This window comes from Salmo trutta, chromosome 12, assembly GCF_901001165.1.
Source record: "Salmo trutta chromosome 12, fSalTru1.1, whole genome shotgun sequence".
Lineage (NCBI taxonomy): Eukaryota > Metazoa > Chordata > Actinopteri > Salmoniformes > Salmonidae > Salmo > Salmo trutta.
Genome location: NC_042968.1, coordinates 72,869,844 through 72,888,505, shown reverse-complemented (window position 1 = coordinate 72,888,505; position 18,662 = coordinate 72,869,844). Strand labels below are relative to the sequence as shown.

At 41.5% G+C, this 18,662-nt stretch overlaps 1 protein-coding gene across 5 annotated transcripts in view; it reads right to left on the bottom strand.

Moving 5' to 3' along the window:
• Positions 1-309: 309 nt before the first annotated feature.
• The window catches only part of LOC115204121 (colorectal mutant cancer protein), a 121,687-nt gene continuing 103,334 nt past the window's right edge, over positions 310-18,662 (bottom strand). For all 5 annotated transcript variants that reach the window (XM_029769446.1, XM_029769447.1, XM_029769448.1 and 2 more), the window contains 4 exons: positions 17,946-18,158; positions 3,609-3,700; positions 3,383-3,505; positions 310-2,873 (listed from right to left, as the gene is read on the bottom strand). In XM_029769446.1, the coding sequence (XP_029625306.1) occupies positions 2,693-2,873; positions 3,383-3,505; positions 3,609-3,700; positions 17,946-18,158 (609 nt within the window). In that variant the 3' untranslated portion in view covers positions 310-2,692. The remainder of the gene's footprint in view (positions 2,874-3,382; positions 3,506-3,608; positions 3,701-17,945; positions 18,159-18,662) is intronic.

The window sequence follows — 18,662 nt, the reverse complement described above, 5'->3', positions numbered from 1 at the left end:
TCTGAACCTTGTTTGAGTCCAGTAGGTCACATGACCAAGGAGCTATTGAAATTAGAATGTTGGAAAAATTCATTCCTGGTCTCAAACCTGTGTAGCAATGTCACAGTGGGACCCTGGAGTATTGCGCCCTAGCGTCTGTGGAGTATGATTTACGCTTAACACTACAACAAGTATAATAAAATCTCGGAAGACAGACAGAGACATCTCATGCTTTTCTAAATTACACTTTATACTTAGTCTTCTGAATGAATAAATGCTTGTTTTTATGACAGGAGCATTGTAGCATAAGAAAAACAGACAAGCACTCAGTTAGCATTTATTTAAATTGGTTTATTACTTTATTATATAAACAAATACCTCTTAAAAATCAACAAAACAACGATTGCCAAGATTTGATTCCAAAACAGATCTGTGCAAATAAGGTCATTAGTTTGCCAACCCACCTTCCTTACCCCCAACCCCCTAACTTTGCCCACCCCGCTAATCCTTCTTGTCTCATTCACAGAACAGAAGATGAGACCAACCACTCCACTGGAGTACGCTCCAGATTCACTTGCGTTGTATGCCTGAGAAGCACGACAGAAACAGAATACAGGTACTGACTGGATTTGTGAGATAAGTCATAACTATGACAGTTTATTGAGAGGAAATTACATCACTCCTATACTTGTCTACACACCAGTGCTTGCTTTAGCAGTGACTCTTACCAAACAGCAGGACTGGGGTTAATACAAACAAACTCAGGAATTAAATGGAAAATTGGTTCGTGAATTGAAGCAAAGTATTGCCAATGACAATTTTCCAAATGAAATGAATTAGATGGAATTGATCCACCCCTGCCTAACCAAAACATCTGTATACCAGGCTACTGATGGTTATCTAGAAACATGGGTGTCACCTGGGTGCCAGGCTCCCGGTTTAAGCCGATTTATAGTAAATAGCAACAGTAGTGATGTTGAACGCAACAGCAGTCAGGTAGTGAGAATGCAGCATCTCAGATTGATATAGAATAGTAAGTATGTGGTTCCCTCGTCGAGGTCGAGAGAGAGCCATTGGTTAACATTGGAGGTCCGGGTTGTCCTCAACAAGGCAATGTGGTGTTATTGTCCAGCGGGAAGTGAAAAGTGCTTTGGCCGGAGAGGATGTTTTGTGTGTGTGCAACAAATCTGTGTTCATGAAGGGGATGACAAAATGAATAATCTTGGATCTCTGCTTTAAACATTCTTATACACTCTACCCTTTTCTCTCTCCTCACATACACACACACCCCTATTGTCATCTCCCCTCCATGTGCACACACCTACTAGTCTCTTGCGATTCACTGCTGTATAGTTGAAGGCTGAACCTGAAACACTGCCATTCATATTGGAAGGCCATTTTGCGCACTTTGAAGTATTGGCCTAGCGCCCTATCCAATCAAACCTCGGAAGCAGGTTTGCCGGTTACGTGAAATACACACATTTTACCTGTGTGGGGTTAAGTAAAATGCGGTTGCGTTTATTTTGATTTTACACTGACTGAATAAAAAATAAAAAAGCATTCTAACAGTGCAAGTAAGTCTTCACTATGGCAGAGTGTACTTTGTAGACTGAAAACTGGGAAGTTGTTAAGTAGAGCTGAAAGAAAGGTATTCCTTAAAAGGGAATCACCAGAAATAGTTCTAGATGGCAACAAAATGGAATAACTCTAAATGGCAACATTGATAAAAAATACTTTCAAAATAATTTGCAGTCAAACCCAAATCAAAGCTAACATTTGAAATAAACTGGGAGATAATAGTTAATAATTTGCCAGTAAGGATAGTTAGTTTATATTATATACTGGGTGGTTAGAGCCCTGAATGCTGATTGGCTGACAGCCGTGGTATATCAAAAAAATTATTTTTACAGCTCTAATTACGTTGGCAACAAGTTTATAATAGCAATAAGGCACCTCAGGGGTTTGTGGTATATAGCCAATATGCCACGTCTAAGGGCTGTGTCCAGGCACTCCACGATGCTTGGCCATATTCCACAAACCCCCGAGGTGCCTTATTGCTTACTTATAGTGCTCCTCTCAAAAAATATAAAATTACACTTTTCCTCTACCGGTTTCTGTGGTAAAAAATAATGTGTCGTTCTGCAGAGATGATTGATAGCTGTCATTTGTAGCGTCAACTCCAATTGGTCCTGGCAGTTTTACCTGTCCATCTGTTGGCCAATGAACTTGCAGCTATCACCGCAGAGTGTCCTCCCCAGACATGAAGTCTCCTAGCGTTGCTCACCCGGAGGTCCTGTTGGTGTGGCGCTGTGAGTTTTGGCTGCAAGTTCTCACACTGATGTCTCTCATTGTGAGTTCTGGTGAGTTCTCATAGCGACGTCTGGTGAGTTCTCATAGCGACGTCTGGTGAGTTCTCATAGCGACGTCTGGTGAGTTTCTGAAGCGACGTCTGGTGAGTTCTCATAGCGACGTCTGGTGAGTTCTCATAGCGACGTCTGGTGAGTTCTCATAGCGACGTCTGGTGAGTTTCTGAAGCGACGTCTGGTGAGTTTCTGAAGCGACGTCTGGTGAGTTTCTGAAGCGACGTCTGGTGAGTTTCTGAAGCGACGTCTGGTGAGTTTCTGAAGCGACGTCTGGTGAGTTTCTGAAGCGACGTCTGGTGAGTTCTCATAGTGATGCCTTGTGAGTTCTGATAGGGACGTCTCATCAGTTCTCATAGGGAGGTCTCATTGGTGTGTGGCCGTGAGTTTTCCTCCTCCAGCAGGGCGATGCGTTGTTTGAGCATGCGAACCTGTGTCTCGTGGCGCTCCACCATGGCCATCATCTGAGCCTCCAGCTTTTTCAGCTTGCCCTGGTGCTTTTTCTTGGCCTTCTCATATGCAGCCACCAGGTTACTGGAGAGAGAGGAATGAGAGGCGAGATAGAGAGGGACAGGTTAGAGAGGAGAGACGGAGTCAAATAGCTAGACAGGAAAATGCAGACAGATGAATTGACTTCAGTTGGTTTTGATGTGGTGAGTCAAGTCACAGAGGTACTAAGGGGTTGAAGTAAAATATAAATGGTTAGATGTAGCAACTAAGCGTCAATGTGTTTAAGAGGAGAATTGTGTTTGTGCTATCCATAAAGAATAGTGCATTAATTCACCCATTTCCCACTAGATGGCAACCCCTGTATTACAATGCAAGCCAACTACTGTTATAAAAGAACAGAATCCCAACAATATCTCCAATGTATTCATTCAACAGTCCAATGACTATCTTCTTTATATATGGGTAGCCATATACAACCCCCCCCCACCCAAACACACACACACAATAAAGCCAAATGTATTCACAACAAACATTTTCACTTTTAATCACAAAAAAGATTTCCTCCACCTTCTATGAGTGTTAACTATGGTTACCTGTTTGCCCGTTTCAGATCGTTGACGAACTCGGCACTCTGCTGGTGGCGGACCTCGCTACTCTTGGTTAGTCTTTCCAGGGCTGCCACTAGCTCCTGGACACGCCCCTTTAGCTTCTTCTCCCTGAGACACACACACGGGATGAGTCAGGAACAAACAAACATAGCAGATAGACAGACATCCACACAGAGATACACACGCACACACAGTGCGTTGGTTTTTTTACCGTCTCAGTGCGTTGGTGAGCTCTGCTGCCAGGTCGCTATCATTCAGTGTCCTCAGGTCTGATAGGCTGATGGCCGGAGAGTCTCCACAATCCTGGAACATAACAATACCATGAAAAGCTGGTCTACAACCATACAGTGCTAATATTGACCACTCTCATACTACGCCTGGTGAAGTGATGGGCTGAGATGATTAGGCTGCCTACAGATCAAACACTTAAGCGTAATTAACGGTGGTGTAGTCAATCGACTGCTCTTCCAGCCTCTGCCAGCCTCTAGCTGACTCAACGTTTAACCAGTCAACTTCTAGTGAATCTTTGTTTTCATTTTCAGAGATCCACTGGAGCTGACATGCTTGATCCATTTTTGCTGCAGCTCTCGGCTCCCGTTTTCTGAATCATTAACCCATATTTTTTACCTGACGATTATATCTGGGACTATTCCCAAGGTTTGGAAGGCGGCCCATGTACTCCCCCTTAACAAAGGTGGTGACCCTTGTGATCTAAATATATATATATATATATATATATATATATATATATATATATATATATATATATACATACACACACACACAAAGTTGAAGTCGGAGGTTTACATACACCTTAGCCAAATACATTTGAACTCAGTTTTTCACAATTCCTGACACTTAATCCGAGTAAAAATACCCTGTTTTAAGTCAGTTAGGATCACCACTTTATTTTATGAATGTGAAATGTCAGAATAATAGTAGAGAGAATGATTTATTTCAGTTTTTATTTCTTTCATCACATTCCCAGTGCACCAGTCCCTCCTGCAGCAAAGCACACCTACAACACGATGCTGCCACCCCCATGCACCCCACTTTTTTTCTGATGTCTTGGCTGATTTCTTTTGATTTTCCCATGATGTCAAGCAAAGAGGCACTGAGTTTGAAGGTAGGCCTTGAAATACATCCACAGGTACACCTCCAATTGACTCAAATGATGTCAATTAGCCTATCAGAAGCTTCTAAAGCCATGGCATCATTTTCCGCAATTTTCCAAGCTGTTTAAAGGCACAGTCAACTAAGTGTATGTAAACTTCTGACCCACTGAATTATAAGTGAAATAATCTGTCTGTAAACAATTGTTGGAAAAATTACTTGTGTCATGCACAAAGTAGATGTCCTAACCGACTTGCCAAAACTATAGTTCGTTAACAAGACTTTTGTGGAGTGGTTGAAAAACACGTTTTTTACGACTACAACCTAAGTGTATGTAAACTTCTGACTTCAACTGTGTGTGTGTGTGTGTGTATATATATATATATATATATATAAATAAAATGTTTACCCCCCCTTTTCTCCCCAATTTCATGATATCCAATTGGTAGTTACAGTCTTGTCCCATCGCTGCAACTCCCATATGGACTCGGGTATAGGCGAATGTTGAGAGCCCTGCATCCTCCGAAACACGACTCTGCCAAACCCCACTGCTTCTTGACACAATGCTCGCTTAACCTGGAAGCCAGCTACACAAATGTCAGAGGAAACACCGTACACCTGGCGACCGTGTCAGCGTGCATGCACCCGGCCCGCCACAGGAGTTGCTAGAGCGCGATGGGACAAGGACATCCCGGCTGGCCAAACCCTCCCCTAACCCGGACGACGCTAGGCCAATTGTGCGCTGCCTCATGGGTCTCCCGGTCGCGGCCGGCTGCAACACAGCCTGGAATCGAATCAGGATCTGTAGTGACACAGCTAGCACTGTGATGCAGTGCCTTAGACAGCTGCACCACTCAGGAGGCCCTGATCTAAATAATACAAAAATCAGCCTATTTGTAAACTTTCTTGCCTAGCTAAACTATTAGATTCCTTGATTAATTCTCAGCTAAGAGCTTTATTATCTTTGAAATATACATCAGTCGGGTTTTAGACCAGGTCATAGCACTATCTCTGCTGCATCCCTAGTTATAAATGATGTGGTTAATTGTATGGATAAAATACAACATTGTGCTCCCCTCTTCAATGACTGGAACGAACTACAAAATTCTCTGAAACTGGAAACACTTATCTCCCTCACTAGCTTTAAGCACCAACTGTCAGAGCAGCTCACAGATCACTGCACCTGTACATAGCCCATCTATTATTTAGCCCAAACAACTACCTCTTCCTCTAATGTATTTATTTATTTTGCTCCTTTGCACCCCATTATTTCTATTTCTACTTTGCACTTTCTTCCACTACAAATCTACCATTCCAGTGTTTTATTTGCTATATTGTATTTACTTTGCCACCATGGCCTTTTTTGCCTTTACCTCCCTTATCTCACCTCATTTGCTCACATTGTATATAGACTTATTTTTCTACTGTATTATTGACTGTATGTTTGTTTTACTCCATGTGTAACTGTGTTGTTGTATGTGTCGAACTGCTTTGCTTTATCTTGGCCAGGTCGCAATTGTAAATGAGAACTTGTTCTCAACTTGCCTACCTGGTTAAATAAAGGTGAAATAAATAAATAAAAATAAATTGACCTGCCAAAGGCTTTCGATACTTATCACTCACTGCTAATTCAGAGGCTTCCCTCAATTGGCCTAGACCAGGCTGTATGTAAAAGATTAAACAAATTACTTGACAGATACAACTCAATGTACAGTACTATATATCTACTGATGGTGTTAAATCAGGTTTCCTGGATATTACAAAAGGTGTCCCACAGGGGTCGATTCTGGGTCCTGTACCTTTTACTGTTTACACTAACAAAATCGACTTGTCTGTAAAAAATTGTAACCTGCACTTGTATGCCGATGATACTGTTGTGTATGCTATTGTCCCCATGGTTGACCATGCTCTAACCTACAATCTGCCTTCATTGTATTACAGAAACTTCCTTGACCTGAAATTAGTACTGAATGCAGATAAAACGATGTTGTTCTCTAGAGCGCATCAAAATAAGTCTGATGATATAAGCATGTGTACTTTGGATGGTGTCCATATTGATCGTGTCCCTGCTAACAAATATCTGGGCATCTGGATAGATGAAAAGCTGTCTTTTAAAAAGCATATTGATGAGTCTCTTCTATAGAAATATGTCCTGCCTCTCGCTAAATAGTAGAAATCAGATTATTCAGTTTAAATTCCTATCAGTCCTAGACTATAGCGACATCTATATGTTCACAGCTGCCACTACATTAAAGCCATCAGATGCAGTTTATCATAGCGCACTGCGCTTTATGACGGGCAACAATTTTAGTAATCATTACTGGATTCTCTACCAGAAAGTTGGTTGGCTGTCTTCGATGTCACATAGGTTGATACATTGCTATGTTTTAATTTATAAAGCCCTTTTACAAAAAGTCCCACTGTACCAAACATCATTACTAGACATACGAGTTTACCACCCCTGGTCTCAGAGATGGTTAACTCTAGAAATTCCTTTGGTCTCTACTGAGATAGCTAAAGCTGATATACCTTTTTTGCACCTTATTTGTGGAACAATCTTCAAAACGTTCTAAAATGTGATGTTCTGGTGTCTCTAGTGTAATTCAGAAAGTTGATTGAGAACATTATTACTGGTGAATGTGTGTTTTTTATGACAGATGTTTTTTCGTTTTGCTTGCATTTTGCATTTATATTTTCATGTGTGTATTTTCTGTAATTTATGTAATTCAGGGCTCATCTGTAAAATAGACCTTGGTCTCAGAACGACCCTGATAAAATACATTTAAATAAAAATCCACAAATGCAGAGACGTGATAGTCCGGCATCCCATTGTGACGTAACTACATGGCTCTGAGACCACCATCTACTGTATCGGGGGTGATAAGAGACTTAATAAAGCCTAGGCAACCGTACCACAGTGTGGCTGCCTTACTAACATCTGCGTTAAGCCTAGGCAACCGTACCACAGTGTGGCTGCCTTACTAACATCTGCGTTAAGCCTAGGCAACCGTACCACAGTGTGGCTGCCTTACTAACATCTGCGTTAAGCCTAGGCAACCGTACCACAGTGTGGCTGCCTTACTAACATCTGCGTTAAGCCTAGGCAACCGTACCACAGTGTGGCTGCCTTACTAACATCTGCGTTAAGCCTAGGCAACCGTACCACAGTGTGGCTGCCTTACTAACATCTGCGTTAAGCCTAGGCAACCGTACCACAGTGTGGCTGCCTTACTAACATCTGCGTTAAGCCTAGGCAACCATACCCCAGTGTGGCTGCCTTATTAACATCTGCGTTAAGCCTTGGCAACCGTACCACAGTGTGGCTGCCTTACTAACGTCTGCATTAAGCCTAGGCAACCGTACCACAGTGTGGCTGCCTTACTAAGATCTGCGCGACGCCTGCGTGTTAATGAAAGCCATAAGGTGCATAGTTTATATTTATACTAATTAAATCTCAACCATAAATGTTAGAAACTTACCGTTTTTCCCGTGTACGCCGGCATTCCGAAGTAGCCTCCAAGTGTAGCCTACGGCTTGTGTATTTCCTGTTATTGCTAATGGCCTAGAAAAGATTATGTCCAATCTATAGGTAATCTGTCTTTCCTTCAACACCTCATGGCATGGTATGTTATCTTATCTCGCTGTATACATATCTAAATGTTGTTACCAGTTCGCAGTAGCCTAAATCAGACAACCAATAAGAGTTGTGTCCCCAGCTTTCAGTCGAATAGAGTTCATAGGCTTTCCAGAGGGTCCTTGCTATTCGGGATTCTTGGCATGTCTCTACTTCTATCAAGTGTAAATGTAAAACGGTTATGTTTAGTGTTAGTTTTTAGGGTTCAGGGTAGGGACGTCCCAAGGAATCTGGATAGCAGTGGCCGTTCATAGAGTGAGAGACTGGCACGGTATTTGAGAGCTCGGCGGCGACACAGACATTCATTTTTTACAAGCGGCACAAGTGATTTTCGAGTGTCTGCTCCAGATAGTTTCCTTAGAGATCATAAAATAATTACCAATATATCCTTGATCCAATTGAGGAGCAAGTAGGCATATTTAAGTTGTGATATCGTTAGGAAATATTTAGGCCTACTGTGTTGATAAATGTGACTTTTTTTTAATAATACATTTTTATTGATAACGTATTGTAGAAAGCATGTTGGCAATATTATTTACTGTGTCGATAGGGGAGTAGGCTAGTGTACAATAACGTCATGGTTGAATTAAATTGTAAATGAAAATATACACGTGGTGCTATAGGATATATACATATTTTACATTGTAATACACTACCCCTACATGCCATTGTGTGCTGGAGCTATGGGTTTATTTTTCCACTGTCAGTAGGCCTACACATTCACACTCGAACTGAATTGAATGAGGGATGCTTAACTACTTTCACTGAAGGGAAACGAGGTACAACATACAACTTCGATTGAAGACCTAAAAGCATGCCTGACAAAATCACAACGGTATCCTAATATAGTGTGGATACAGTAGTAGCCTATTCTACAACAATGTGCTGGTAAATGTGTATGGGTACGCTACTTCATTCAATGATTACGGTATTGTACAAGGTAGATACAGGAGTAGTCTATAGTCTACAATAATAATGGAATGGAATGTGCTATAGTATAATATATTTCATTGATGAATGAAATTGTAAATGGGGATGGGTAGACTACTTCATTCAGTGAATACTTAATGTATTGCTATCTCTGGGAGTATGTTAATGACAGCTTTTCAGCTGTTGAACTATGGCAATGTCGAACTAATTTCTAAATCTCTTTTAGTCAAGATGTGATGAGCCAGAGCAACCAATCAGCTTCACTGCAGCTGTTCAACCCACCACCCCCACAAGAAACCACATCCTCTTCTCATATTCAACTACTTTGCCACTACACTAAAAATGACTGTACATATACCCCTTTGCCCATCTCAGTGCAACATGATCCATCCAAGGCCTCAGCTGGATGCCTAAAATGTGAGAAATGTAAACAAGATGCTACAGTAGTGTGTGTGTGTGTGTGTGTGTGTGTATGGAATTCCAAGAAAAGACATTAGAAGATGGCAAAGGAGACAGTGATGAGAGTGTTCTAGCATTAATGTATTGAGGCAAGCAGATCAGAGATGTCAAGGTGGTACCCAAGCATATGCCATGTGTATATGCGCCACACACAAATATGTACGGTCATATTTTTTATGTTTTATTTTGTTTGTTATTTTATGGAGCCTTTTCTAGGCCTCACAGGTATTTGCATTTAATGTATGTATATGATTACTGCCGCTAGGGGGAGCTGTGACGTCAATGCAGTGCGTTAGTGAGATCTTGGAGATTTCTTCATTCTTGGAGAATGATTAGTTTTGAAAACTAACGTTTCTTCGTCTCATCATTTTACCCTATTAATTCAGGTATGTAATGTGCAAAAGTGCAATATGACTTAAAATATTGAGGTAACATGGTTAATTACATAGTCCATGAGTTTGAAGGCAACTGAATAGAGTTTTAACCGAGTGAAAAACTGCTTGGTATTTTGAAGGTAATTAGCTTTGCACACAACAGCAGCGTCCAGGCCTCCAGAGTACTCAACCTATCGCCTGCTGTACGGACGGGAGCTGCTTACTGAGGTAAACAATGTAATTGTATTTACAAATATTGTATATACTGCAGTATAGAAAAAAACATGATTGACTTAGTGTTTTTCTATTGCAATTTTTGCATAACGTACTTTGAGATCACTGATACTCCACCTGATGTGGTGTAAGTTGTCGAACCAGATCAGAACGCCTTTGAGGACCACCTTCAGTCCTGAGAAGGATGTGGAGGTTCTTGACCAGGTAAAATGTTTTGTCCACTGCTCATTTATTTTCTGGCCTTCCAAGAGATATATGTATTTCTATAATCAATCAAGGTGAGACTGAACATGGACAAGGCGCATGAGAAAAAGGGGACCAAGTGCTTTGACATCCGGGCATATGACATGGCTTGGAAGAAGGAAGGCGAGACCTGGGAAAGCTTGGTGCTCTTTCGCTCCTAGCTGGGGTCACCATCCGTTAAAACCTCTTAGTGACCCCTTAACAGGCAGATCCTGTTAGCGGGATCGATTTGACAACAGCCAGTGAACTAGCAGAGTGCCAAATTCAAAACAGCAAAAATCTCATAATTAAAATTTCTCACACATACAAGTATTATACACCATTTTAAAGATAAGATTCTCCTTAATCTAACCACATTGTCCGATTTCAAAAAGGCTTTACGGCGAAAGCAAAACATTAGATTATGTTAGGACACCACCTAAACAAGAAAAGCCACACAGCCATTTACCTAGCCAGGAGAGACGTCACAAAAAACAGAAATACATCTCAAATTAAGCACTAACCTTTGATGATCTTCATCAGATGGCACTCATAGGACTTCATGTTACACAATACATGTATGTTTTGCTCGATAAAGTTCATATTTATATCCAAAAATCCCATTTTTACATTGGCGCATAATGTTCAGAAATGTTTTCCCTCCCAACCTCCCGGTGAATGAGCACCATGAGCACACATATTACAGAAATACTCAGAAATACTTTGATCAATATACAAGTGTTATGCACAGAATTATAGATACACTTCTCCTAAATGCAACCGCTTTGTCAGATTTCAAAAAAGGTTCACGGCGAAAGCACAATTTGCTATAATCTGAGTACAGCCCAGAATACACCAACAACAAGCAAACAGAAACCCGCCATCTTGGAGTCAATAAAACTAAGAAATGACATTATAAATATTCACTTACCTTTGATTATCTTCATCAGAATGCACTCCCAGGAATCCCAGCTCCACAATAAATGTTCGATAAAGTTTATCTTTATGTCCAAATACATTCATTTTGTTCGCGCGTTAGGTTCACTATCCAAATCCACAATGCGCGTGCTTACTTAGTCCAGACGAAAAGTCAAAAAAGTTATACTACAGTTTGTAGAAACATGTCAAACGATGTATAGAATCAATCTTTAGGTTGTTTTAAACATATATCTTCAATAAAATTCCAACCAGACCTATCCGTTCTCTTTAGGAATGAATATGAACTCAGCTCGCTCCCAAGTCTCTGCGCGTGACTGTACCCATGCCTTATAATGGGACACCTACTTCCTTGGGCTGTTATTCCCTTCAAATTCAACATAGAATCCTCAAACAAGGTTTTAAAGACTGTTGACATCTAGTGGAAGCCTTAAGAAGTGCAACATGACCCCTTTAACACTACAAATTGAATAGACAATGGTTTGAAAAACTACAATCCTCAGATTTCCCACTTCCTGGTTGGATTTTTCCCAGGTTTTTGCCTGCCATATGAGTTCTGTTATACTCACAGACATCATTCAAACAGTTTTAGAAACTTCAGAGTGTTCTCTGTCCAAATCTACTAATAATATGCATATCCTACCTCCTGGGCCCGAGTAGCAGGCAGTTTAATTTGGGTACGTTTTTCATCCGGCCGTGAAAATACTGCCCCCTATCCCTAAGAGGATTTATTAAAATTAAGGTGAATTTAAATCTCAGATAACTATTTGAATTTGCCTCCTCGTGGTGGGCGGCATCGCCATGGTGTCAGCAGTACCAACACTGGCCCAGGGGTTATCTCCAAATAGTCAATCTCAACGCTAACCACTGGGTCACGTTAAGTAACCGCCACTTCCAGGTACTGTTAAAGTGTATAACTCCAGTGGTCATGACACCACCCTGGACTTTCTCTCACAACTCATCGCTCTATCTTTTCCAGGGACCATCCCTGACCTCATCAACCCCACTGACATAAACAATTAGACAGGTATCCTTTATTTTCTGTCTGACATTAACATTATTGCATGTCTAATCAAACATTTAAATTAAATAATTAAATAACTGTATTTTTACATACCTGATAATCCTTTAACCTATGTGTTTGCTTGTTTACGTCTGTCTCCTACCCTGTTCCCTTTACTCTGCTCCTGTTCTCCAGGGCCTTGGGGTTCTGCCTAACACCCAGACATGGATCCACCTGATGTCCATTACCAACCACCCTCCAACTTTTCATTACATCAGCTACTATTATTGTCATATTGTCATTATCTGCTAAGAAAGAGCAAGACAACTATCATACTGGGCACATCATGTGAGATGCACAGATTAGCTAAAAACACTAGCACTGCAAACAGTCAGAACAAAAAGGGCAGCAGCACCTGGACTTTGCAGTTTCCCTCTTCGAGTCCACCTTCCAAGACTGACTACCTGTTGAAAACAAGTGACAAGCAGAACCTCCCATCCACACCCACCTCCTCTCTATTCCACACACCAGAATTCAGTATTTCAGTCTGATTGCCATGTGAGTATAAAAAATCTGAAAGTAAATTGACACACGTACCAGAAAAAACTACGTTTATGTATTTAAATCTAAAATATTGTCAGATTGGTTTTCACAGCTGTTTAATAAGGTGTTTATTATTGTAAATTGTAACGTATCCCTTGATGGTATTTGTTCGGTCAACATAATTAATTGTTGTATCATAAGACATACAATAGATATATATTCAACCACAAGAATGTACTTTTTAAGTCATAATAGAGGACTACTGAAAAAATGATTTCAGTGTAGATAATGGAAGGCCTGTTAAAATGAAAACATGTCAGCCAGATAAGCCAGTGTATGAATCAATTGTATTTACATATGAATGGAGTGGACATTAGCTGACTTTGTGAACAATGTATGGGGGGGTGGGGCATTTAAATGATGTATTTTTTTTGCCTGATGCCTGTTCATCCATAAAAAGCAGAAGATGGTAAATAACATGAATCGCAATGGTTAGCCTATGCAAATTAATAGGAATACATTTAGCCTAACTGGTAACAAATGACGTGTGGCAAAGTCAGGATCCTAGTCAGGCTTTTGTTTGTCAAATCCAGATTAAATATAGGTCATCGTGTGTAGGCGATTGTGGGCTAAATCAATGACAAACAGCTGAAATGTTCAGGCTTCGTAATGATCTGTGATCAAAACAGGCTGGGGTGTTTCGGTTCCATTTAGTCTAAGGATATGTGTAAGAACACAACTGCACTAAAATTAATAGCCTGATTCAATGGGATTCTCCTGAATAATACATGTTTTTATCTGTTAAGCTGTTTGGTCTATGCATAGACCCATACCAACGATTTGGTATTTTGCGGTAGGCATAGCTCTAAATTGCAGAGTATTTAATAAACCAACCACATTTTCCTGTGATGTTTAGGCTGAGCAAGACCTTCGATAGGCTAGTAGACTATATGGAAATAATTGTGGAGTTAATCATTGTTACTGCCTTGATCGCTTTATATAATCTGGAGCTTTGCTTTTCCTATGGCTAAGCAAACGAGTAGTAGCATATGCTTTTTGCCCGTCTCTATAACAAGGGTTAGGCCTACAGTAAATCCTCACAAACCCCTCAATTCGAAACCCTGCTGAAACCATAAAACATCTCCACAGAAATGTATAGCCTAAGGATTGCATGGTGACAGTGATTGTGTCTGTTAATCTGGTAAACTGGGAAGTGGGGTAAAAAAACCAAGATGAAATCATGACATCAGTGATTTTCAGGTTAGAGAAAGATGTCAGTTTCTGAATTGGATTTCCGAGTTGGATGACCTTTCAAAACAAACAAAAAGAATCCCAGTCTGAGCTCGTTTTTCCCCCAGAGTTCCCAGTTGTCTTGAACGCACTGAATTCGGAGATTACCGACTTCCGAGTTGTTTTGAATGCGCCAATAGAGACCTAGGCTACCTCTTATTTCTCAATAGGGCTACCTCCAACAAAGAAGCCCTTGTGTCTGTATTGATGTGAGAAATAGGCATATTGTATTTGCAAAAGGCCTTTAGCATTCACTGACAGCGCAAAGAGAAATAAAATCTATAGAAATAGAATCCATAGAACGAAAGTGCCCATTCAAGTCAGAACTGACAGCCATTTTGAGCATACCCATGAGTTTTGTTGACGCTGAGAACGGAATATATATACATTTTTAAATAACATTCTTAGAACGTTCTTTGAACGTTACCAATGTTTTCCTGTGGTTTTTATGGAAAGTTTTCTTAATGTTTTGAGAACAGGACTTTAAATTGAACAATGAGGAAACAATGCTGAAGTACTGAAATTCCTACAGAAGAACGTTGTTTCTCAACATTCTTTGAACGTTCTGAGAACTTTAAAAATAACCATGAGAAACCTGTAAAAAATGTTATGGGAAAGTTTTATGCAAAATGGCCATAGGACAACCACACTTTTAGCAAGCTCTAAGAAACATATGGTTCGCAGAACACAGTGGTGGAAAAAGTACCCAATTGTGATACTTGAGTAAAAGTATAGATACCTTAATAGAAAGTTACTCAAGTAAAAGTCAACTAGTAAAATACTACTTGAGTAAAAGTCTAAAAGTATTTGGTTTTAAATATACTTAAGTATCATATTAAATGTAATTGCTAAAATATACTTAAGTATAAAAAAGTCCTTATATTAAGCAAAATATGAACAATTTTCTTGTGTTTAAAATTTATGGATAGCCAGGGGCACACTCCAACACTATGACATTATTTACAAAAGATGCATTTGTGTTTAATGAGTCTGCCAGCCCAGAGGCAGTAGAGATGACCAAGTGTTAGCTTGATAAGTGAGTGAATTTGACAATTATGCTGGCGATTTGGAGAAGGTAATCTGATCCTAGATCTGTGGTCAGGGGCAACTTTTACCTCAAGCTGTCACATGCAGTAAAAAGCCTGGTCTTATGGGTGGCAGCACTACCACCAACCCAGGGGAGAACGACTGCCCTCTCTCATTGAAACCATGAAGTTCAAGGCCTTCCAGTGTACTGCAGGCTGTTGTTTCCAGAAAGCAGGGTCCCCCATTATAATGAATAGGAAAATGACAATCTTCGTGGTCAATATTAGTGTAAATAAAAACATTTTTAGAAGACAATCATGATACCAATAATTGCTTCTATTACACCAGATGTATGTCCTTGAAACAATTACTTTAAAATAACATACAAAAGTAATAAGGATAATTTAACAGCTAATGGCAGCCTGCAGTACACCGGTCAGCTTTCAACTTGAGATACTCAATAAGAGGGGGCAGCACTGAGCTAGCCTGCAATATCACTTCCTGGACTAGCTCAAACTGTGCATGTTATGTCTACATAAAACTCCCCTTGAGACTTCAAACATGGTGTGACGTCTTCAATGGCTTTGTCCATTCATATAGTCAATGCTTCAACCACTTATCCCTGTGTATTGCCTTACACTTGGACTACAAAACAATACAGCTCGACTCACACTGGACAAGCATGTCAGAGTATTCATTGAGCATGCTACATGACTTATCGAGTTACAGGTATGCTGTCATACATTCAGGGCCTGCTATCCTGCTAGCCTGATTTGATTACAGGGCTGTTGATGGAGATTGGAACATGGCTTCCATTAAGGTAGTGGGGAAATGGATATAGGAAGAGACAAGGGAGGAGGGGAAGATACTGGGAGATGCTGGTTAGTGTTGTGTGTGTGAGAGCGAGCGCGTGTTGGGTAATAGCCTTTGTGCTGTGTGCATTTTGCTTGATTAGGCTTGCAGTGTGTGTGTGTGTCACAAACATCCACTGCTCCAGGTGATGAATGGCTCTGATCATGGGCTCTGACAGAGCGGAATGATCTAACATAGTGTGTGTGAGTGAGAGAGAGCGTGCATGCGTATACACTCCCCCACAGCAGGAGGTATGTGTGGCTATTAGAGTCTTCCCCAGTGTGTGAAATACAATCAAACAGGCCATTTCTAGACCCTAACAATAAGAATTGGTCTGTAGATATAAAAGGTAGCTGGTTTGAAAGCAGAGGGGGGGGGGGGGGGGGGGGGTAGAAAGGCAATAATAGTGGCTGCTCTGTCTTTCACTCTGAAAAGCACCTGCATTTACAGATGGCCCTTTGATTGGCACGTTCAACGCTGGCTGCTCCTAGCAACCGAGGAGTAAGCCTTATTGAACAAACGGAGCTACAGTGATAGCAGGGAGAGAAGGGGGGGGGGGGGGGGGGTCGAGCTTTAAGGTAGTGTGTGTATGTGTGTCTGCACGTAAAGCTGTAAGGGTGTGTGTTGGAATGTTGTGTGCATGCCAAGTGTTGTGAAGTGCATGTGTGTGTTCACGTAATCCCTGTCCCTGCCGGGGGACATGGAAGGGCACTGTTATCGTATCCAGTGGATTACAAGACTAATGTAGTGCCACCAGCATTGGAAGCTCAAGGCTGTGATCAGAGAGAAGCACACCTCTATTCCATTCCCTTTCTTAATCCTGGCACACACACACTCACAAACACAACTGATCTCTGTCTATATGTATTAAAGAAATGGGCAGAAAAGACTATGGATGGTGTGAGGGGCTTAGTGCTCTGATATCTAATTGACCTCCCAGACCTCTTGGAGTCACACACACACACACACACACACACACACAAAGTCTTTGATAGTTTAGAATTGCACTTGGGACTCTGGAAGTCCTAATTTGTCTGCTTTCTCTTCCCATCCTCTCAGTTTCTTCTCCTCTTACGCAGTACAGTATCTCACTCTCAGACTTCACCTCCATTTGCCTTCTTTCCTCCTTTCCTTTCTTGTACTCACCATTCTCTTTTCTCTCCCCCCTTCTTCCACTTTTCCTCCCTCTCAATACTCTTGTACTCTCCCCATCTCCAGGTGTATTTTTTATCTCGTCACTGTGTGTATACAGTAGGACTCTCACAGACACACAATGGCCCCTTCTCTAGGGCCACATCTGAGTACAGACAGCTCCCCAGAGGAAAATCCCAACAGACTGAGAAAGTCTGAAGTAGAGACTTCTTTCTCACACAGGAGACTTTCACTAAGGGGAGCACTAGTGTGCAACTGCCAACCTTTCAGAGTGACATGCCCTCTCAGCTTTAGGACTGTTGTGTATGGGGGCTCAGAAGAATGGGGGCAACAAGACAGAGGAGGGAGAGAGGGGAAGAGATACACTCCAACGAGAGGAGATTAAGAGAGAGACAGGGAGAGAGAGACTCCAAAGAGAGGAGAGAGAGAAGGGAGTGGACAGAGCTGTGACTCAGCCTCCAGCCTCTTCAATGATTCATGTGACTGATTGGTTCAGAGTGAATGCTGCTGCGTACAGGAGAGAGACACACCGTCTACAGGCCTCAATCTCAATCCAAGCCTGAACCCCGCTCTGTGGTAGACCTGTTGGGTCTGGGGCTTGTGTTTCCATAGGTGGACGAGGTCTCTTTTCGGGTTGGAGAATTTAGAGGGCGTAAATGTGGGTGCACCCTGGCACTTGCCCCTGCCATGCGGCCAGTATACATCTTAGAGGCCACTGTTTTGGGGGGGGGGTGTTGTCTGGGCCAAGTGTGTGTGCATGCGTGTGTGTTGTCCACACACCTTAGCGGCTTGGCTCTTGTCTTTACTACTACTCCCAGTGGAGCTGAGGGATCTCCTGCGCTGCTCCTGCTGCTCCTCCACCTCGGCCTTGAGGTGCTCGATGTGCACCAGGTAGGCCTGCTCCTGGGCCTCCCGCGTGCTCAGCCGCAGCTCCACCGCCTTCTTCTCCTTCTCCAGCAGGTAGAGCTGGGCCTTCAACTCCGCCATCTCCTCCTGAGGGGGGAGGAGAAATACAAGCTACAAGTTATTTTTATCAAGGGGTGTTGTAACCATATGGAAGAAAGGGAAAAGGGAGGGAGGAAAGAAGGATAGACACTGAGTATACGAAACATCAAAGCTCATTACCGTGCCCTTTCACCACCCTATGAAGTTCATCATAACTCATTTCATCTGTAGCCTAATAAACTGCATGCTTTCCCAAGTCGTGGTGGGAGGACCACACAACATACCGTCACGTGACTCCAAGTTTACTTCGATATGATGGTTATTATATCGATATTTCTCACATAATTAATTTTATTGACACAGAAAGATCCCACCTCGTCTAGTGTATTTTGTTTTGTCGACATTTGGAAAGTTTACCGACACGGTTTCCAACAGGTCTGTTGTGACATTATTTATCCGACATGTACTTTACTCGCATAAAAAGGTTTGATGGAAACCTGGTTACAGACAGTGACTCAATTAGCCCAAGTCCAATTATTCTATTTTTTTTTT